Source organism: Sturnus vulgaris, chromosome 1, assembly GCF_052056855.1.
Source record: "Sturnus vulgaris isolate bStuVul1 chromosome 1, bStuVul1.hap1, whole genome shotgun sequence".
Lineage (NCBI taxonomy): Eukaryota > Metazoa > Chordata > Aves > Passeriformes > Sturnidae > Sturnus > Sturnus vulgaris.
Genome location: NC_142243.1, coordinates 6,659,694 through 6,679,317, shown reverse-complemented (window position 1 = coordinate 6,679,317; position 19,624 = coordinate 6,659,694). Strand labels below are relative to the sequence as shown.

At 46.4% G+C, this 19,624-nt stretch overlaps 2 protein-coding genes across 9 annotated transcripts in view; one reads left to right on the top strand and one right to left on the bottom strand.

The window, feature by feature from the left end:
- Window positions 1-445: 445 nt before the first annotated feature.
- Window positions 446-17,923, bottom strand: LOC148225058 (uncharacterized). The gene is made up of 5 exons (XM_088154883.1): window positions 17,880-17,923; window positions 16,753-17,021; window positions 16,056-16,663; window positions 15,383-15,548; window positions 446-14,763 (listed from the first exon to the last, which is right to left on the bottom strand). The coding sequence occupies exons 1-5, from the start codon at window positions 17,921-17,923 to the stop codon at window positions 14,036-14,038; spliced, it is 1,815 nt and encodes a 604-aa protein (XP_088011009.1). The 3' UTR covers window positions 446-14,035.
- Window positions 15,544-19,624, top strand: part of KMT2C (lysine methyltransferase 2C) — a 189,755-nt gene continuing 185,674 nt past the window's right edge. For all 8 annotated transcript variants that reach the window (XM_088158694.1, XM_088158785.1, XM_088158636.1 and 5 more), the window contains exon 1: window positions 15,544-15,729. In XM_088158694.1, the coding sequence (XP_088014820.1) occupies window positions 15,554-15,729 (176 nt within the window). In that variant the 5' untranslated portion in view covers window positions 15,544-15,553. The remainder of the gene's footprint in view (window positions 15,730-19,624) is intronic.

The following is a 19,624-nucleotide window of genomic DNA, read 5'->3' as shown; positions in this document are numbered from 1 at the left end:
AAGGCCTAAAATATTATGTTTGTATAGAAAAGGCATGAGCATCAGGAATCTGCTACTGTCTTGATTAATGGGCAGAACCATCCTTCATCCAGTTTGGAAAGCTGAGCCATGGATTCTAAGCATTTGCTATTTTATTGTTTTTCAGACTACAAACAGAGGCAAATTAATTCCCCATGTAATTCCATTGAAATCTAGTACATTAAATGAAGGACTTCATTTATTTAAGAATATAGCAATATTTATGAGATGAATTTAGGCCCAGAATGTGTTGGCTGATTGCCCTTTATTGGGAGATGAACAGGATTGCTGTAATGGAAAGACTCCCCAGCCACTGGGAGTGACAGTGGGGACTGGGGAGGAGGAAAGAGAAGAAAAAGAGCAGAACAGAGTGTCAGGACCACAATAATTAATGCTTAGTGAGGAAGAAAAGAAGACAGACTCAAAGGACAGCAATACCAGCACTTTAATTCATATATTGTGGAGTTTCTAAGTCAAATCAAAGGCTTGAACACAGCTTTATCTACACGGGTGTCACAGGGAACTTACACACTTTCTGTTATTTAAAAAACAACAACCAGCATTAGATTGTCCTGCCACAGCAACAGAAGTCCTGCCAGACTGCCATGGAAGCAGGGACAATACTGGTGGGAAAATCTTTTAAACCATACTGATTTTATATTTGAAAAATACTTCTGACATTGTTATGCCAGCACCACAGGCCTGCATAGGCAAGAGTAAGAGACAGTTCATTTCAGTACAGGGATGATAATTTGGGTGTATTTGAAAGTAATTACAGATAACAGAGCTAGAAAGAAGCTGGAAAACATCAAAAAGAAAGTTCCTCTTCACAAAAACTAATATATGGAAGATGTAGAGCCTTCCAATGTTTTGTATAGTTGTTTTTACAGTGTGTAAACTTGTTTTTACAGTTACTTAGAAGTTCCTAAGGCTGAAGAATACACCTCTTGGAAGCCCTTTAAATTAGAGAGAAAAAATATAAGTCCATAGGCCTAAATAATGTGGTTTGTGATACCCAGAAATGTGTGTGCACTCTGAAACACTCAGCAAAGGGATCTAGAGTCAATAATGGTTTCTTCAGCTTTTTACAGGGGAAGCAGTTTAGAAGCAAAGTGTCAGTCCAATGGAAATCACCACATGGAAATTATTGCTGAATTCAGGCACAAAATTAATAACAGGAGCAGTGTAGAATCCATTGAACTTCTTTAGTTCTTTGAAAATGTTATCCAATTTTAGTTTGGCACCTTTTTTATTTTTGGAACATAAAACCTCCCTTGTTATTCTGTACACTCAGGTAATATTTGAGTCTAATGGACTTTCACCTCTTCTTTGCAATTAGGTTTTGTCAGTTATTTGTAATTTTGTCACCTCCAGAATGGATTACACCATCATTCAGGGTAAGCACAGAGGGACCTTTGGCACCACCAGTCTGTGACTGCAGAGGAATTTTGACCAATATGCCCATACCACACTCAGACTCTGCCCATTGCTTTGGATACCCCTCCAGTTCTTGGTAAAATTCATACTTTTAGAGATATACTGGGAAGCCTTTGGTAATTCAGTAAAAAAATCTATTTAAATATGGTGGCTCTTTCAAATCTGAGTTGTTGATGTTGGGAGCTTGGTTTTTTCCAAAACCAACAGCTGAGTATTTTTGGTCTGTACATCAAAACCTGCACTTGGCACATTCTGGGCACTGTAAGTCAAACCAGCTGTTTTCAGTGTTTCTGTATTTCCATACTTGCATTTGTTTGGTTTTTTGCCCCTTTCTTGCTGGGTTGGCAGGGGTGGGGTATTCCTGGTTTCTTGACAGAGCTTTACAAAAGGCAGATGAACTTCCTAGACTGGAAGTCAGAACATTCCTGGTTTTACAGGTTTTTATGCACAAACCTGCCAGTCTGTGGGGACTAAGGAGTGCTGCAAAACCTCTCCTCTGTGTCAGCACAAGGAGCAGTTTGAGCCCTCCAACATAAGGCAAATTGTTACACACCAGGACAATCCCCTCCAGACCAGCCAGGCTGGGGCTGAGCCCTGAGATGCTGCATATAAAACTAAATAGGAAAATGTGCATGTCTGAAAAGGGAATTATCACTGTGGTATAATGACTGCTATGCCTCCCTGGAAAATGCAACATGGTGTGGGACTTTGTTCAAGCACGTTTTTTTCCAAGCTGCTATTGCCAGCTCCAAATGTTCAAGAACTACAGTTTGACCCTCAAAATCACAAGCTTGTCTGTGAAACGATAAATGTGGAGCTCTTTTACTGTGATTTCTGGTTTTTGAGCTGTTAGGGTGCACCTGGGTCACACTTACAAGCTTTATACTTTAACCATTAGGACTAGAAACTTACTTTAAATTAAAGAAAGGAAAGCTGAGTTTCTAACCTCATTACACAACTGTAGTAGCTGGAGTGTAAGTGAAACATCAAACATCACAAGACTTGTGATAAAATCATGAGTGCTGACAACATCAATTTAGAGTAAGAGGTGGGATAGCAGGGGAAACTCAGGGCAAATGGATTTACTTTTTATCTTAATGTTTTTACAGGCTGTCTACTTTTATCTTTAATCAGAAGTTTTCAGTGGCAGTTCTTTCTTCATGTATCTGTGCATGACATTAAAAGGTCAGTTCTGCATTAATACCTGATGCCATTTTCTAACTGCATCTCTCTATCAGAGATTACATGAAAAGGTAGGTGTACTGATGGTACACCTGGTGCTAATATCACAGCAAAGAGGAATTATGGAAGCCCAGGTCATGAGTGCATGGGTAAAACAGCATTGAGAGCGATTCTAGTCCCCTGTGGGGTGTGTGTATGAAGAATACAGGATGTTTCTCATGGCTCTGATATTTACTGCCTGAGAAGAGAATATTGTATGGAAAATTTGCCAGTAAAGCTTCACAGTCTTTGTGGAATGGGTTCTTTTAAGGCATTGCATGCTGGATTTTTTATGCCTGCAAATTACCTCAATGAAAAATAACATGGCAACTTTAAAACGTAGGTATAGTTAAACCTTTCATTATATAATAAATTGACTGTAATTAAGTCAAGTAATTAACGGATCACTATGATTATAGATCAACAGACTGGCCAGATCAAGAATTCAGGTCAGTCTTCTGTAATGCCAAAGTGGCAGCAGTGACAAAGTGGTCAGCTGTCCCTCCACTATTAGAGGCAGTTTCCAAACCATGCTTTTATTTTTTTAAACGCTGCAGTTCGAGGGAATTGTGCAGTTACCAGTCCTTCCAACCACATGCAAAGAATTGTCAGTGGCAGGTTCCTTGGCCACCCAGCTGCTGTCCTTTGGTCTGACCTGTCACTGATCTGAGAGTGCCAGGGCAGCAGAGTGGCCAGTTAGAAGGCAGCTCCAGCACAGGGAACGCTCCTGCTCTATCATCATAATCCTGGGATTTAAAGTAGTGAGCTAAGCCTGGTCCAAATGGTCAGTTTGCTTCAGCTGCTTTGCACAGCACCAGGGGGACAAGCAGAGTGCACAAGTGAATTTCATGGTGATAAGCCAGAGGTTTTCATACGTCATATTGCTGATATTATATATCTTCCACTGATGAAACCAGCCCCAGATGCATCTTGGTGGGACTGAGTTCTTTAGTTAACAGGTGATTATGTTACTAATTGGAAGGAGAGGCACAGCCCCTGTGTAAATCAAGAGGAGGTGTTGAGAGTCTGTAGTGTGGCCCTTGTCACAGCAGAAGGGATCCAGCCCAGTGCTAACCCAGCAGGTATATAAGGAAATCAGAATATTCCACTTATTCCCCCGAAAAACATCTCAAACTCATAAAATTCAAAACAAGTACGCACAATTCAAAAATCCTAATAACCTCAAGTTTGCTCTGATGTGATACATAACCACATGCAACTCACAAGCATGAGAGAATTTCATAGTTCATAGTGTGAATTTGGGAGAAAAAGCCCCTCAATTTTAGAAGAGAAAATACTTTTAAAAACATGTTTCAGTACATTTTTGTTCCACATATTGCTACAGGAACAGGGTTTGACCTGTTCATTCTCATGCATGCAGGTGATTAGGCATTTGGTCTGATTAGATAGATTTCATCTTTCTACAAAACTCAAGTACAGAGGTCAAAGAAGGAAATGCTTTGTCATCCCTGCCTGCTTTCGTGGGGGAGCATTGAGGTTAGCCTTCTGGATGTAAAATCTTACCACAGAGACAGAAAACAAGATTGGCTAACCACAATGACTTGACTCAAAGAATTAGCAGCTCTGACATTATGGAGGCATTCCTGAAAAATCTCAAGTCAGAGTTCTGCCCACTTTTGTGAATAAATAGCAATCAAAAAATCTAGGGCAATAAAACTCCATAGGCATCTCAGAATTTTATTTCAGCCAACATCAATCTTCCTTCCCTTCAGACAAGCTAAATTATCCCAGTAAATCAGCGACATTAAATCAGTCAAACCAGCTGAATGCAAAAGCTGAGGGAACAGACCAAATTTCAACCGTGTATACTGAGAGAAAGAAAACTGCTCATAAAGTTAAATCTTAAATAAACATGAACCCTTAGAGGGGGTACACAGGGAAAATGAAAGTCCAAAACTTCTGAGAGGCCTCTGAATAAACGTACAGGGCAGTGGGAAATGGACTTGGTTTTCTTTGTGCTTCAGAGGCTGCAGCTTATGGAGGTAAGGAGCTAAATGAGACTTACCAAGAGGACAGGAATAGAGCCATGGCCTGCCAGGGCTAAGCAGGCAGGAGCATTCCCAGTTTGATGGATTCTGTAGCTGGCACTGCTGGAACGCCGCTGTTGGAGGCGCAGGATGCAGCGCGCTCAAATCATCTGCACAAAGTAGGGCACGGCAGCCCCGGCTCTCTGGGGACTCACGGCCCTCCTGGTGTCACTGCAGTGGCTGAGGACGTGACATCCCTGCCTTTCCAGCTCAGGATCCCTTCCTGCCGAGTCACTGATGCAGCAATGAAACCTCCCTGTTAGTTTAAGTTCGTTTGTGTTGAAGGTACCGGACCGGGAGCAGCTGAGCTCCAGGGGCAGCGTGTGTTCGGTTCTGCTGATCCTACAGGAGGGAAAACTCAGTAATGGAAACTCCATTGGCTGAGGTACCCATGGAAATGCTGGCCACACTGCAGGGTCGTGCCTCAAACCCTCTGGGACTCCAGAGGCACAAACACTCTTTTCACCAAGGCCAAGGATGTGTCTTGCATCACCCACACCTCTCCCACACAGACATGGACATTTTCAGCTCCCACACCACACAAGACACAGGGTTTGAATGCTCCAATACAGCATTCTTCAAGCTTGCCACATCTGTAAAAACAGGATGGCTCACTGCTTTGTAGGTGCCCTAGAAATAAAAAACCTTTAATCAGAGCAAATATTGGAGAAATTATAATGAAAGAACACCCATGCACATACAGACAGCAGAAACCAGTAAGAAAATCCTGATTTTCTCCTCCTGTACTGCGGATCAGCTCCAGGAGACTTTCTGCTGTGAACTGTGGCTGGGATCTGCCGTCCCCATGCAATGATTTTGAGTGAGGTTTTCTCAAGGAGTGCCCAGAGATGGAAAACTGAACTTGCCTTAAAGCAGAGCTCACAACAGATCTCCCTCTGCTCTACTCCTATTGAGCAAGGGACATCCGAACTTGTCTGCAGAAAGCAGCTGAAAAAGGAGGCAGAAAGGGGATAAGAATGATTTGAGATTACTCAGCACTTGAGATTCCTTTGATTTCCTCTCACAATATGGAACAGTAGAGGTGGAGCAGGTCTAGTAGATCAGTGAATGCATCTTACTTGAAGAACAGGATTAATATCTTCCCACAGCCATCCACAATGAAGAATTCTTCAGTTGCCAAAATAATTCTGTGCTGAACAGAGGAATCCACAGGTGGGAAGCAATTCTTAGTGAATTTGCTTTCTGGGTACTTAATAACTGCACATATTCAACAGCATCATTCTCTAAAACAAACAAGAGTATTTTTTCTGTGGTGCCCTCCTGCCTGTTGGCCAAAGGGATCAGAATCCCCAGTACTGTTCTCAAAGGCTGGATCCACACTACCAACTGGTAGGTTGATCCTTGCCAAGACATTTTTAGAGGAATTATAAAAATCCCTCTTACAGAAGGGAATTATATGCAGTACTTAGGCAAAACAGGCATTCCATTTATAAATATAATTACTTCTGCTATTCTATCAAGAAAAAGAATGTAGTAGTGAGGGACACAACAGAGAAAATTATTTATGTGTTGACACTTGACAATATAAATAGAAAACAGATCTGGCTGGAACTAAGTGGGAAATGAAAAAAACATGAGAAAATATGTAACTGAGATTACCAGTTGGGGGGATAATTTATGACCACTCCTAGTGCATTCTTTCCAATGGAAGTACAGTCCCTCATTTTGCTTTATGTTTGGATTGTAATTATGTGTACACTTAATTAGCAACAAATGCATGAGCTTACTTTGCATTTTTTGGCAAGTTATCTTCTTTTGACTGATGCCCTGAACACTACAAAGCAGGCACTGGTGTGTGGTGCAAAGGAGGGAACAGAAGATGGCTTGGCCATAGTCCCTCTGCTTTAGTGAGCTGTAGCACAGGAGAAGAAAGGAGTGAGATGCCATTCACTCTCACAAGCAATGACTGGATGAAATATTATCATCTTGGGAATGATTCTGACCCCATCTCTTGTATTCATGCTCCTTTTACTCAGGCTGCTTGTCTGGGTATGTCCATTACTGCACGTCTTCTGCTTTAGATTTGTGAAGAGTATTTTTCTCCAGCATCTTCATTCTTAATATTAGTGATTTATCACATATGGTGCACTATATTTTTACAAAGCTGTAAGATACCATGGTGATTAACACCATATGAGAACCTAAATAGAAGGGAACAGGATAACAGAAATGTCCTCCCAGCAGACACAGGGCTTTGGCTTGTTTTTAGAGACAGTATCTCAGCTGCATGGTTTTACTCTGTACATAAGAATTCTAGGAGTTCATAATAGAAAGCTGTACTGTACTTGACCATGTTGTAGTGAGAAAAAAAACCCTCATGTTTAATTTCCCTCTAGCCTTTAATAAGGATTTTCAGATCAATTTGGAGAGATTGATTATTCTATCCCTTTTGATCATACAGATTTCTTACTTTGATTTAAGAAAGCAGGAGAAAAAAATGTAAGAACCCGCAAGTATTACCCCTTGTGTATACATGTACATATATATATTCTGGTAGGAATTTCTGGCAGGAAAATATCCCAGCTTCACATAGCCTTGCAAACTTGTCCTGTCAATATTGCAGTCCCCACACAAAATCTATGCACTGAATTGACATGGTAATGAGAAACTAATCACATTTTACTTACTCACTGAAACACTGTGAAAGCCTGGAGACGCTGAAGGCTGCTTCAAATGAACACATCACTGCTGGGCATGGCACAGCCCTGCTTTCCAAACAGCTCTGTCCTCACCCACCTGGATTAGGGCTGCCACTGGGACAGCCTTCCCCCCTGCACCTCTGGATCCAAAGCAAGGATTTTACTGAAGTGTGGCAGCCAGCAAAAAAGGGTGATTGTCTCTGGGCACTGGGATAAACCAGAAAGACAGCCTGGGGGATGCTGGACGGCGTCAGGGTGAAACCCCTGTGGTACAAAGGTGCTGGACATGAACTCTGGCTCCTGTTGGGCTCCCATGGCAGACAGGCAGAAGTGTGGGGAAACCAAAGAGCCTAGCTGACATCCCTGGGTACTGCTTGATCCTCCAGGGCCAGGACTGGCTGATCCTCCAGGAATGCCAGGAGGGCTGCAAAGAGCATGAGGAGATGAGCATGAGCAGCTCCACATGCATCTTCCCCTGGAGCAGCACAGCACAGGTTAAATTAAAAAACGCACTGGGGAAAAGGTTCTTTCTGTAAAACTGGTCACTAGCAGCTGGGCCCCCAGGGATGCTCTCCTTGCCTAAGGATGAAATGGGATTATGATGGTAATGTTTGCTGCACTGTAATTAAGGTGGTGTCAGGACTTTCATTAAAAAGTGTGTTTTTGTTGAGGGACTACGGCTTAGAGAAAATTTTTGCTTGAGGCTGAAATATAACATAGTTCTTGGCCAGAAAACACATGCACAACCTTTATTATATGTGTAATTTAGAATCTCACTATAGTCTTGCCTGTGAAGGCTCTGCTATTGTTTCCATAGGGGTATGTAGCTAATTGGTTTAAAAAATTAGTTATTAAAAAAGTGAAGGACTGAATTCTCTTCTGGAACCCGTGTATGTGACATGTCCCCATTAACTGTCTGCAATTAACTCCAAAAACCAAAAGCCAAATGCTGTCCTTCTTACTCAGACATGCAATGTTATTGAAGTAAACAGCTGGAAAAAGGATTGGGCACCTGTGTCCAGGTGTTTAACCCACTACAACCCAAGGCCTCTCCCACATTATAACAACCCTACTGAACATGAGGCCACCCCATGGTGAGGCAGAGATTATTTCCTTGCAAAACTGGCAATCTATGGCAAACTTATTTCCACAAACAGTATTTAAATTTCTATTACTGTAGCACCCAGGATCTCAGATAAGGAACCCCAACCCTTGTGCACGAGGTGCTGTGCAAAACACAGAATAAGAACCCGATATATGATTGCACCAACAAATCCTTTCCCCCATTTCATGGCCAGGTTTGTATTATTTCTCTTAAGTAATCTGAGTGTAACGCACCACTCCTGCAAACAGCAAACACTGCTCAGACATTTATTTAACTTTCTGCATGATAAAGTCCCAACTTCACAGCAATCTATTGTCTTTCCCCAGAGGTGCACACAAAGGGGCCAGCTACTGCCCTGAGTTCTTGCTACTGGCTCTGGGGTTTCTCCATCTATCTGCACTGTTTGGCACCTACTACTTTCAGGTACTAATCTGATTTTCCTCAAATTACCTTTTAGAATTAAAACCCCCATGTGATTAATGGTATGCCATAAAATATTATTTCTCTTCTGCCCACCACCACATAGATAAATAAAAGAATACTAAAGTTTAAAAATTACAGTTTCATAAATGTGTAAACCAGACAGGAATTCACAAAGAAGTTCCTAAGAAGCTTGTAGATACTTTATGTGACTTCAGAGGGGTGCTAAAAAATACAACATAACATAGCACAGTTCATTGTTTCTTCTAAGGAAAAATTATATAAATTGCAAGTTTAGGAAGAATTTAAACATTTCTGCAAATGTTTAAAGACAGAACAATCTTTAATCAGGAGGTAGTTGTCTTCAGTGAACCTATTTATGCATCTAGTTACTTATCTGCCTAATTTAGCATCCCCAGGATCATGGCCTCAGTTTGGAATAACTTAATGAATTTCAGTAGAGTGCCTCAGCTACCACTTATCAAAATGGGATGATTCAAATGCAAATAAGTGCAAACATGTGCAAAATTAACATTCCTAATAGACAAAGCTTCTCCATATAGGAAGGTATTATTAATACTACTAACAGAGACAGGCAAGCATAATTCCTCACTTGGACAAACTCACTCCGAGTACCTTTTTCTGATTTCACCTAACTGAATTAAAGAAGTTAGACTTAATCTAAAGAAAAAAGAAGAAAAAGAAAGCTAGAAAATGCCAGGATGAGTGAGTCTGCACGAGGGTTATACTACAACCACCGGTTTTAAATTCACACTCTGGCATGCACAAAAAGAACATTTTTTTATGAAGATAAAAGCCTCCACATGTAATAACTCGATATATAGACAAGCCCTAGGGGCTTGCATCTTGAGCACTTAACATTTTTGGCCTCATCTTAATGGATAAGAAAAGGTGTGTTTCTCAGTCACATTAGCCCAGTCAAAGGAGCTTAATATGATGAAAAGGCCTTAGGGTTTGGTGAGGCTGAGGTGTAAAGGTGTGAGGCAGCACATCCATCACAGGTGGGCACTGCTGCCTTCAGCACACCCTGAGCTGGGGAGGGGGAACAGGCAGGGATGGGGAACAGGCAAGGATGGGGAACAGGCAGGGATAGGGAGCAGGCAGGGATGGGGAGCAAACAGGGATGGGGAACAGGCAAGGATGGGGGACAGGCAAGGATGGGGGACAGGCAGGGATGGGCGACAGGCAGGGATGGGGAACAGGCAAGGATGGGGAACAGGCAAGGATGGGGGACAGGCAGGGATGGGGAACAGGCAAGGATGGGGAACAGGCAAGGATGGGGAACAGGCAAGGATGGGGGACAGGCAGGGATGGGGAACAGGCAGGGATGGGGAGCCTGGCCTGTGTTAGCCCCACGTTCCTACAAACTCTGGATTCGTTCGTGTGGGGGCCAGTTGTTTGTCCAGCAGAAGTCAGGATACTTCACAGAGGGGAGCAGGTGAGAAAACTCGAACTAGAATGAAAAGTTTCTCCTCACGTACTGTCAATGCCTCCAATGACAGCAGATGGATTCCAGGCAAACTGGACCTCCACACTATGTGGACTGCTCCAGAGCCCCTGGTAACTGGAATTCTCCAGACGTCTGGAGATGCTGCTCAGGATGAGCAGCTTTTCTTTCCCCCCACCATGGCAGCAAAAAGCATCTCCCCAAACTGCTGGGAAAGCCCTGGCTGCTCAAGGAAGGGTGTGTGTGTCATAGCCACTACCCAGGCTGTGCTGCTGCCTGCAGTAAGGCAGATCCATGAGATGACAAGTAAGCAAAACTGATGAAAAGAAGAAACAAACATTTCAAGTTTAAAACTAGGCTTCCACAGCACATTGGTTAGCATACGACAATTAGCATATGCTAACATTTTTTTGTAGTCCAGCCAAGTTTAGTACAAATTAACTAGAAGTCACGTATTTGTATGATGTAATCCTGATTTTGTCACTTGATTTAGGCTTTGTCTAGAACTCTTTTAAATTGTCCTGGACTTGGTTTTTTATTACTGAAAAAATCCAGTAATTTAGCTATTTCTCAACTACTTGGGTGAATATAAATGCAGAGGTAAAACAAATATCACAGGCAGCTGATGTGGTTGCTGCACTCAGCTGCCTCTGCACCTTCATCCTGAAGTTTGCTACAAGGAGAACCATATGGAATGTCCACAGTTTTCAGAGCAGCACACTGAAGTAAGCAGATGTTGAATACAGTCAATTATCAATTTAGCACAGGGTAAGACAAAGTGGTTCAATATACTGAACATTTGAAATGTTAGCATGTTGCTGATGTAGCTTAAATGCAGCCTTTGTGATAACTTGGACTTTTCTGCAATAGAAACACAAGAGAACAAAAAATAAACTTTTATTTGGTTTGTGAAGAGTGATGAATGATCATTAAACTGGCAGAGTTCTGAATTAATGTCATAAAACAGAAAGTATCTGGATCTCATTCCTGATAGAATCCAGAATAATTTTCTTACTATGTTCCATACACCACTTTAGTTCTATAAAGGCAAAATGATATTTACATTCCAGCTGTCATTTTCCTTTAATTATAATAGGATCATTTTCCTTAACTAGCTGATTTAAGACAACATCCTGTCTTCAATCTTTTCTATTATGAAAGTATTTGTTATTAAGCACATTGGGACAATTTAGGATGTTTTGAAATTAAAACCACTAACAGGCCTGTTTAATCAGAACTGCAAGGATTTCACTTGCATTTCAGAAACAATTCCAAAACTACAGAAATGTTTATTTTAAAGAAGGCTAAAATGTAAAATTCTAGTTCAAAGTTTCAATGCTGCCTGCCCTTAAAAGTTAAAAAAAAAACCAGGTGTGTCAGCTCACCTGAGTTAGTTTACAATGAACTAGAGGATCTCTTAACATTCAGTAAAGCAGACAACCTCTTCATTCAATATTACATATTTGCTGCAAAAATGTGTGTTTTCCAGACAGCGATAATTTATAATAGGTGGTTACTGTGGCCAAGGTATAAACGTAAAAATTTTCCTGACAGAACTGTTCAAATATCCTGAATCAACAAAGCACTCCCACACTGGATTTATGTGTGGTGACACGTCTCCCAGCTCGTCCCTCTGCCTTCTCCGAGTGACAGATAACGCCAGCAAATAGAGTTTGCTACAATTCCATCTCCGTTTCAGGTTCCTGCTCACGAGTCTCTCTCAGTCCTACCCAGTTCTTCACACCTTTGATTGCCACAGCAGTGGCTGCAGCCGTTCACAGCACAGACCTGCCCAGCTGTGTTTGGACACGTAAGGAGATAAGGGACAGCAGCAGAACTCATAAGTCCCTAATTCGCTCCTGTGCTAGACCATGCTACACCAATGCTGACTTAGGCCTGCCTCCACTCCCATTTGTATCGTGTTAGATACATATACATATAATTCATGTATTAACAAAAAGAGGCAAAAATTTGAATTACACGTTTTTACATAAGACATACATCCCAAAGCTCAACCACTTGCAGGTGGTTGTGGCACTAAAATCTAAAGGCATTAAAAAACATTTCCATGGGAGGCTGGATGAAGCACGCACAGACAAGTGAACCCGGTGATTTCGCCGGATGCATTTCTGCTGCAGGATGTGGCAGCAATTCCCCACACTCCAAGCAGTTGATGTGAGCCCACGGTGTGCTCACGTGTCACAGCTCCAATCAATTTGCACACGCAGAGTGGTTCTGACACATCGAGGCTCACCCAAGCTGTGGCGCATGTGCGCTGGCTCCGCTCACGCACAGCCAGTGTTTCTGGAGATGGCCATTTTTTGTAGTAGACCAGATGGCAACCTGGCAACTCCAGCAAATGCCACACCAGTGATCCCACTGTGCAAAGGCGGTGGCCTTTTCCTCCCCTCTCCCTTGCCCTTTTTCTCTCTACTTCACCCAAGCCCGGGCCTGTAGAGCATTAAATGTTTTCAGTTAAATTACGCTAACTTGCCCGAGTTAACAAAATTCAAAGGCACTTTCTTCTGTCAGACAACATGTAAACACATTAAGATCCCATATCTGAAACTGTATGAGCACTATACCCACGCTGTCATTTGCAGATTTCATAGCACAAACATTTAACTCAGGATGTATTTTTTTATTTGGCATAAATGAGCACATTTTCAGTGAGAGGTCCAAGAAAGCCATACCAACAATCCAGCTGTTCTCCTTGCATGGTTGAACAATAAGGATGGCTCTATATAATTTTATATTAATACAACCGGAGACAAATGTGTTACTTTCTAACGTATTTCACACATTATGTGAAAATGTCACAAAGGTCTAATTTAATTACTCACAAGCCTAGAAAAAGGAAACAACAAAGGCTTTATATTATGAAATGGTTCTGAAGAAAACAGGCCAGTAAAAGTCGTATTTGCCACAGCATACCATTTAATTTTGTGTTCTGATGCTGACAAGTGAAGGAAAAGCAGTAAAGGGAAAGGTCTGAATTGCTTTGTGTTTATTTTTACTTTAAAAAAAAAAATAAAAAGCGACTAACACCAGCCCCTCCTTCCCTCTTTGTACCTGTATGATAGATACCCCATGCCATTTTATCAACCGGGATTCAAACAGAAACCTAAGAGCCACTGGAAACACGCTCCGTGCGGGGCTCTCGGGATGTGTTTACTCGCACCCTTGGGGCTATCAATCGCCACCACGTCTGCAAGTCCGGCGAAGTTCCCGAACCCGCCCGCCGAGCACGAGTCACCGCGCTGCTCTCCCGTCCGTGCGGCCCGTTCCGTGATTCAGCATCCGCGCCCCGAGTCCGCTCCCGCCGCACCCGCCGCTCCGGCCCCGGGAGGGAAGGAAGGAAGGAGGGAGGGAGGGACGGCCGGGCTGGGGCCCCGCGGGGGTGGCTCAGGGGTGCCCTTGGGGCGGTGCCCGGAGCGGGGGCCCCGGGCCGGCGGCCGCGCTCGGCTGGAGCCGCTCCCGCCGCGGGCAGCGGAGCGCGTCGGGGCAGCGCCCGGGAGGAAAGTCTGGGGGCGCGGCCGCTTCCTCGCACCGTGGCCGGACTTTTCTCCGGCTGCAAGGCCACGGAGCTCCCCCGCCTCCCCTCAGAGCCCGAGTCCCCGCTGGCCTCCGGGACACGTTAAATCCCGTGTAATGAGGCTTAACCCCGCCCCGCAGCAGGGCGGGCAGGCAGCCAGCCAGCCGGGCCCCTGCCCGGGGAGCCCCCCCCCACCCCGAGCGCCCGCAGCTGTTCCAGCCGGAGCTGCTGGAAAGCGGCCACGCTCCCCAGACTTTGTCTCCCTCGCACACAGCGCTGAACTCTGCTCCCTCCCTCCTTCCCATCCCCCGGGGCGCCCGCGGCTCCCCCCGCCTGCACCGCCCCGAGCCGCAGACGCGCAGCGGGGGGAAGGGGGAGCGCTCCCGCCGCCTCCCCGGGGGCTCCGCGGGGCTCGGGGAGAGCGAGCGCCGCCGGGGCGGGCACCGAGCGCTGCCCGCGGAGCCGCGTCCTGCGGCGCGCAGCCCGTGTGCGGAGAGCGGCCGCTCGCATCCAGAAGGGGATTTTTTTTTTTTTTTTTCCTTTTCCACGGGGAAATAAATAAAAAGAAATAACAAGAGCGGGGAGAGAGGGTGGTGAAACGCGCTGGGCAGCGGCCGGGGCGCGGTGCGGTGCGGTGCGCGGAGCACCCCGTGGCGCCGCGTCCCGTCCGGGCCCCGCTCCGCGGTTTCCCCGCAGCCCGGCGCGGCCCCAGCCCAGCCCGTGAGGTCGGCGAGGCGGCGGATGGGTGTCTGCGCCGGGGGACGGGCGGTGGGCGGGCGGGGCAGGCGCAGTGTGGGGCCGCGGCAGGGGAGGAGGAGGAGGGCGGGCGGTCGCTGTGTCTATGTGTCGTACTGGCGGGGGGGAAGGGAGTCGGGGAGGGGGGGGTTACACACCAGGGCAGCGCCGGGATCCCTTCTCCACCCCGCGGGGAGGGGGCAGGGCACCGCCTCCTCCTCCCCCTTCCTCCTCCCCCTTTTTCACCCTTCCTCCTCCTTCTTTCCCCAAAGTTAAACTTCCTGCTCCCGGCCCGGCTGGGAAGGGGACGCGGAGCCCGGCCGGACTCAGCCCCTCGACACACACAACAGCTGGAGCTGTCAAAACTTCCTCCGCTCGGCCTCGGCCCCCGCCGCCTCCGCCGCCGCCGCCCGCTCCTCCTCCGCCCCCGGGGGCTCTGCGCGGGGGGAGGGCGCAGGGCCAGGGTACAATGAAGCGGCGGCCGCCGCAGCCGGGCAGCGCAGCAGCCGGAGCCGCCGCCAGCGCCCGGGGCCTCTGAGCGGGGGCGCCCAGCGGCGGGACCCAGCCGCGTCTCTCTCGCTCGCTCTCTTCACCTCCCCCAGCCCCGACAGACCCCGCCGAGCCCGGGGAGGGTGTTATTGTGTGTGAGACCCTTCCTTCCGTCCTCTGCGCTTTCTCTTCGCCCCCCCCCCTCCCCTCCTCCTCCTGCTCTCCCCATGCTGCTCCCCCTGCTACCTGTGCTGGTCGGCGGCGGCTGAGGCCAGCGATGCGAGGCGGAGGTGGAGGAGGCGGAGGTGAGGAGGAGAGGAGCCGCGGGAGCAGGAGGAGCATCGGGATCCCCATCACCATCCTCATCTTCATCCTCATCATCATCATCCATGTGTCTCTCTCGTCCTGCTGACTAGGATGTCAACGGAGGACAAGAGTCTGGTGGTGGCGGTGGTGGAGCCGCCTCAGCAGCAGCAGCAGCCCCCCGAGCCTGGAGCTCCCCCCCCAGCAGCAGCAGCAGCAGCCACAGACAAAAGACCTAGGGGCCGGCCTCGCAAAGATGGCGCTTCCCCTTTCCAGAGAGCCAGAAAGAAGTAAGTTCAGCGTTTGTGTGTGCGAGGCAGAGAGGGGCCGGGGCAGGCGGCCAGGCGCAGGCAGAGCTGTCAGTGGAGACTCGCTGCTCGTCGCCCCCTCCCTCTGCCTAATGCCATTTTGAGAAGGGCCCTTCTTTCTTCTCCTCCTCTCCCCTTTGCACTTTCCCCTCCTCCTCCTCCTTTTTCACCTTTGTCTTCCTCCGCCTGCTCTCCCTTTCCTACTTTTCTTCCACCATCCCCTATTCCTTTCTTCTCCTCCTTCTTCAGAGTTTCTCTTTAGCTCTTCCCCCTTCACCCTCTTCCTCATTTCTCCCTTGCCTTTGCACCTTCCCCCTTCTTTTTGGGTCCGTTCCCTTCCAGGACGCTCGGCTGCCTTCAGCGTCGCCCGGGTACTCCCTGTACGCTGACGGTAGTTCCTCGTCGCCTTCCCTTGCTATGCCCCCCCCTTCCCCTCCTCTTTTTGGGAAGGCAAACACGGTTCCCGGCGGGTGGCGGGGAGGACACCCCCGCACCCCCCGCGCACACGCAGAGTTGAGGCAGGAGTTTCTGGGCGGCGCGGGGGGAGCTGTCAGCGGCCGCCGCACGGAGGGACGCGCCGGCGGGACGGTGCCGGAGCACAACAAACACACGGAGGGAGGGGGCGGAGGATGGCGGGGGGAGCCCGTTCCCAGCCGCTGGCAGCTCTCCCTTCGCCGCGGCCTCTCCCCTCCGGGGGCGCGGGTGCTCGCCCGCCTCAGCTCCCCCCCCGCCCCGCCGGGCGCTCCCCGGGGGCCGCCCCGCTCCCGCAGCCCCGGGCGGGGATCCCGCCTGGCCGGGCAGGGCAGGGCAGCGCTGAGGGAGCCCGGCGGAGGGAGCGGGGGTGGCCCCGCTGCCCTGCGGTGCCCGGGGTGAGGCCCCGGCGGGCGCTTCCCGGGAAGCGCCGCTGCCGCGCTGGCTGTGCTCCCCGCGGGTTATTTTTGAGTAGGATGGAGCTTGCCCTGGCATAGCTGATGGCAGCGGTAATAGGGCAAAGCTGGGCGGCACGTTTGGCCAAGGAGCGTCCGGGGGTGACCAAAGCGCTCTGAGGTCTGTCCGAGCTTCGGGGATCAGAGGTTGTTCCCTTTGTTTTGGGGGACGCGCTCGGTTTGACACTGCCGTGTTTGTCCTGGCGCTTCCCTAAACGCCCACCCCAAACATCGCTGCCAATTTCCGTGCCGGAATCGTTTCGGTTGGGAAAGACCTTTAAGGTCAAGCCCGACCGTAAGGTCACAGTGGAAGTCCACAACATGATAAGGGATTCTGCTGGGCTGGACCTTAACACATACAAAGACCATGCATCTTTTATATGCATTTGTTTTTACAAATACAGAAGTATCCCAGGACAGTGCTATCATTAGTTCGGGATCCATTATTTTTTTTGTTATTGTTGTCACTGATGAAAGTTTGCCTGCAAAGATTTTTGTGTCACCTTTGGTTTTGGGGAAAGTGTGTTGTTTACAGCTCCCTCTTTTCATCATCTCGTGTGTTTTCCTAATAGAATTTTTAATATAGCAGTCGTTGAAAGTAGTTGGCAAACGCACACATGGTGAAGTTCTTGGGTTCGTCTCCTTTACACTTAGTTTTACATACTTCAGTTTTATTTTTACTTGCAGAATCCAAACCTCACATAGGAAACCTTTGAATGTTTTGTTTTAAAGGAAATGTTTGTGAAGAAATATACAAATGCAACTGAAATGTACCAGTCTGCACAAAAAACCGAAACAGTGTTCTGAGTGAAATTGACATACCTTGTTAGGCCAGTTTGACGTTGTGTATGCACTCTTGAGGAAAAGTGTGTACTAAACAGGTAATTCCTTGCCTTCAGTTAGGTTTTTGGTGTCATGGGAATGTTGTTGACTAGGTTTAGGAAGAAATAAAATATTCCTGTAAAATACAAGTTTATCCTTACGTGACTATAAGTGTTTGTGTAAAACTGGGAAATTAAATTAGCTGAGACAAAAATTAAAATGAATCAATACTCTTTGTTCACACTCTGATTGTTCCTGGCTGGTGTGGTGCTCCCTGTCCTGCTGCATCTTTCTGCAAATTCTGTATTTTTGGTAAAGGCATTATGACATAAGTCATAAATTATTTTGAAGCTAGGATTTTATAAAAAATAGTTATTTTCTAACCTGCGCAGCATAGGTATAGACTGGTGCTTTGTAGTTGCATCCATTTCGGGAAGAAAATGGTTTTATTTTGTAAGTTTTCCTGTTTACAAAACACTGATTACAACTAGCCTAGCAAATACAGAAATAAGACGACTAAAACTATTTTCTGTTTTTCCATTCGGAATGCTTGGTCCTATCTTCCTTTTCACTTCTGTGTTTTCCAGTTGGATTAATGTGCCTCATGTAAACCAGATAAAAGAGCATATGTCAGACCATTTTCTGTACTGTAATCACATGTCTAAATCACTATTAGCCAGTCAAATTGTTCAACTGCTTTATCCCATTATAGGAAATGTTCCACTGAATGTTCAGTCTAAGTGCAGTCTAAGTAATGATAAAACGAAGAGCCCTGCATTAAACTGGCAAAGCCAGAATAGAATAATTCCTCAGCTATGGATGCCTCCATTAAACAGCAGTGCCATATTGGAGAGTGCTTTAGGTTGGTACTACCTTCTTTGAAGGCCATGTTTTTAAAAGCAAATTGGATGGGTTTAAGCAGACAGATGGAAAACTGCCTTGAATCTGCTCCTGTGAGATGCTAGGGATTCTCAACTTTTCCCAGAAGTAGGTTTATGTTAAGGGAGCAGAGGTTTCTTCAGTAGGACAGTGCTTGCCCACATCTCATTCTGCATTTTACCTGGTTATCAGGAAAAATTCCAGTGGTGCTGTGGGCAAAGATAAATACAGGGAACAGTGGAGGCCTCCTGTAGATGAAGAACTGGGAATCAGTGTCATCAGTACCTGAAGAGAGGTAGAGATGATAGAATGTGGTGCTGGAACAGCCTTTTGTCATTGTTTGAAGGATGTAGCTTCACGTAGCACTGTCAGGAGAGTTAATCTTAGGTGAACAGTTAATTTTTATTATTTATATTGTAATTGTGCCTAGGGGCCAGGGCACCACTACACTACATGCAGTACAAATGCATAAGCAAAGGTTGTTCCTGCACAAACAATTTCTTAATTTAAATGTAAAGATAAGGTAGCATGTAAACGTAGGAAATGTATTGGGAAAGCACAAGGGAGCTGTGAGAATGCTGTGAGCAAGAGAACATGCAGAAGTTCAAGTGCCCTGGCTATCTCAGCATCGGGGAATGATTCACAGGCATCCTACTTGGAGGATATATTTAAAGCAGGGTAGCATTGTCACCCCGAGGATTTTCACAGATAACTGGTTTCCTGCCTGAACTGCCAGGCCAACATTCCTGTTTTCTTCCTGACATTTTGACAAGGGGGTATCTGTACAGAGCAGCAATTCAGATTTAAGAGATGGAGCAAGAACAGGCCATGCAGAGCCTTGAAATTGAGAGCAAGGAAGTTGTTGATGTTATGGTGCATCAGGAAGACTACAGAGAACTGTAGTCAAAGCAGTGAATGAAGAAAATATTCTTGTAGTATTGCCTTCCTGCCTTAAAAGGTAAAAAAATGGAATTTATAAAAATTGGAAAAAGATAATGAAGTTCCATTACTAAAGCTAGGACATAATGGAGAAGAAAGAAGCTTTCAGATGCATGGCTACAATCATCTTGCTAGGATTGTAGAGGAAAGATGGAAATAGTCAGGTGCCACCTCACTGTATGGCTTGAAATCTTGGAATCTTAACTCTTGCTTGGATTATACCTCAAGTTCCAGGGTAGGGACCTGAAAGATAGGAATGTGGTCAAAAAGTTGTAGAGGAAGAGTTCTATTTCAACTCTACTGTTACTGTA

Excerpts from the sequence above, each read along its gene's own strand:
- LOC148225058 (XM_088154883.1), bottom strand. The coding sequence starts at position 17,923 with ATGGATGCAACTACAAAGCACCAGTCTATACCTATGCTGCGCAG. Across the intron at positions 17,022-17,879 it reads TCTATACCTATGCTGCGCAG|GTCCAGCCCAGCAGAATCCC; the intron begins GTTAGAAAATAA and ends GTATGTGTTAAG. Across the intron at positions 15,549-16,055 it reads ACCCAAAAAGAAGGGGGAAG|TCAGCAGGACGAGAGAGACA; the intron begins GTGCAAAGGCAA and ends TTGACATCCTAG.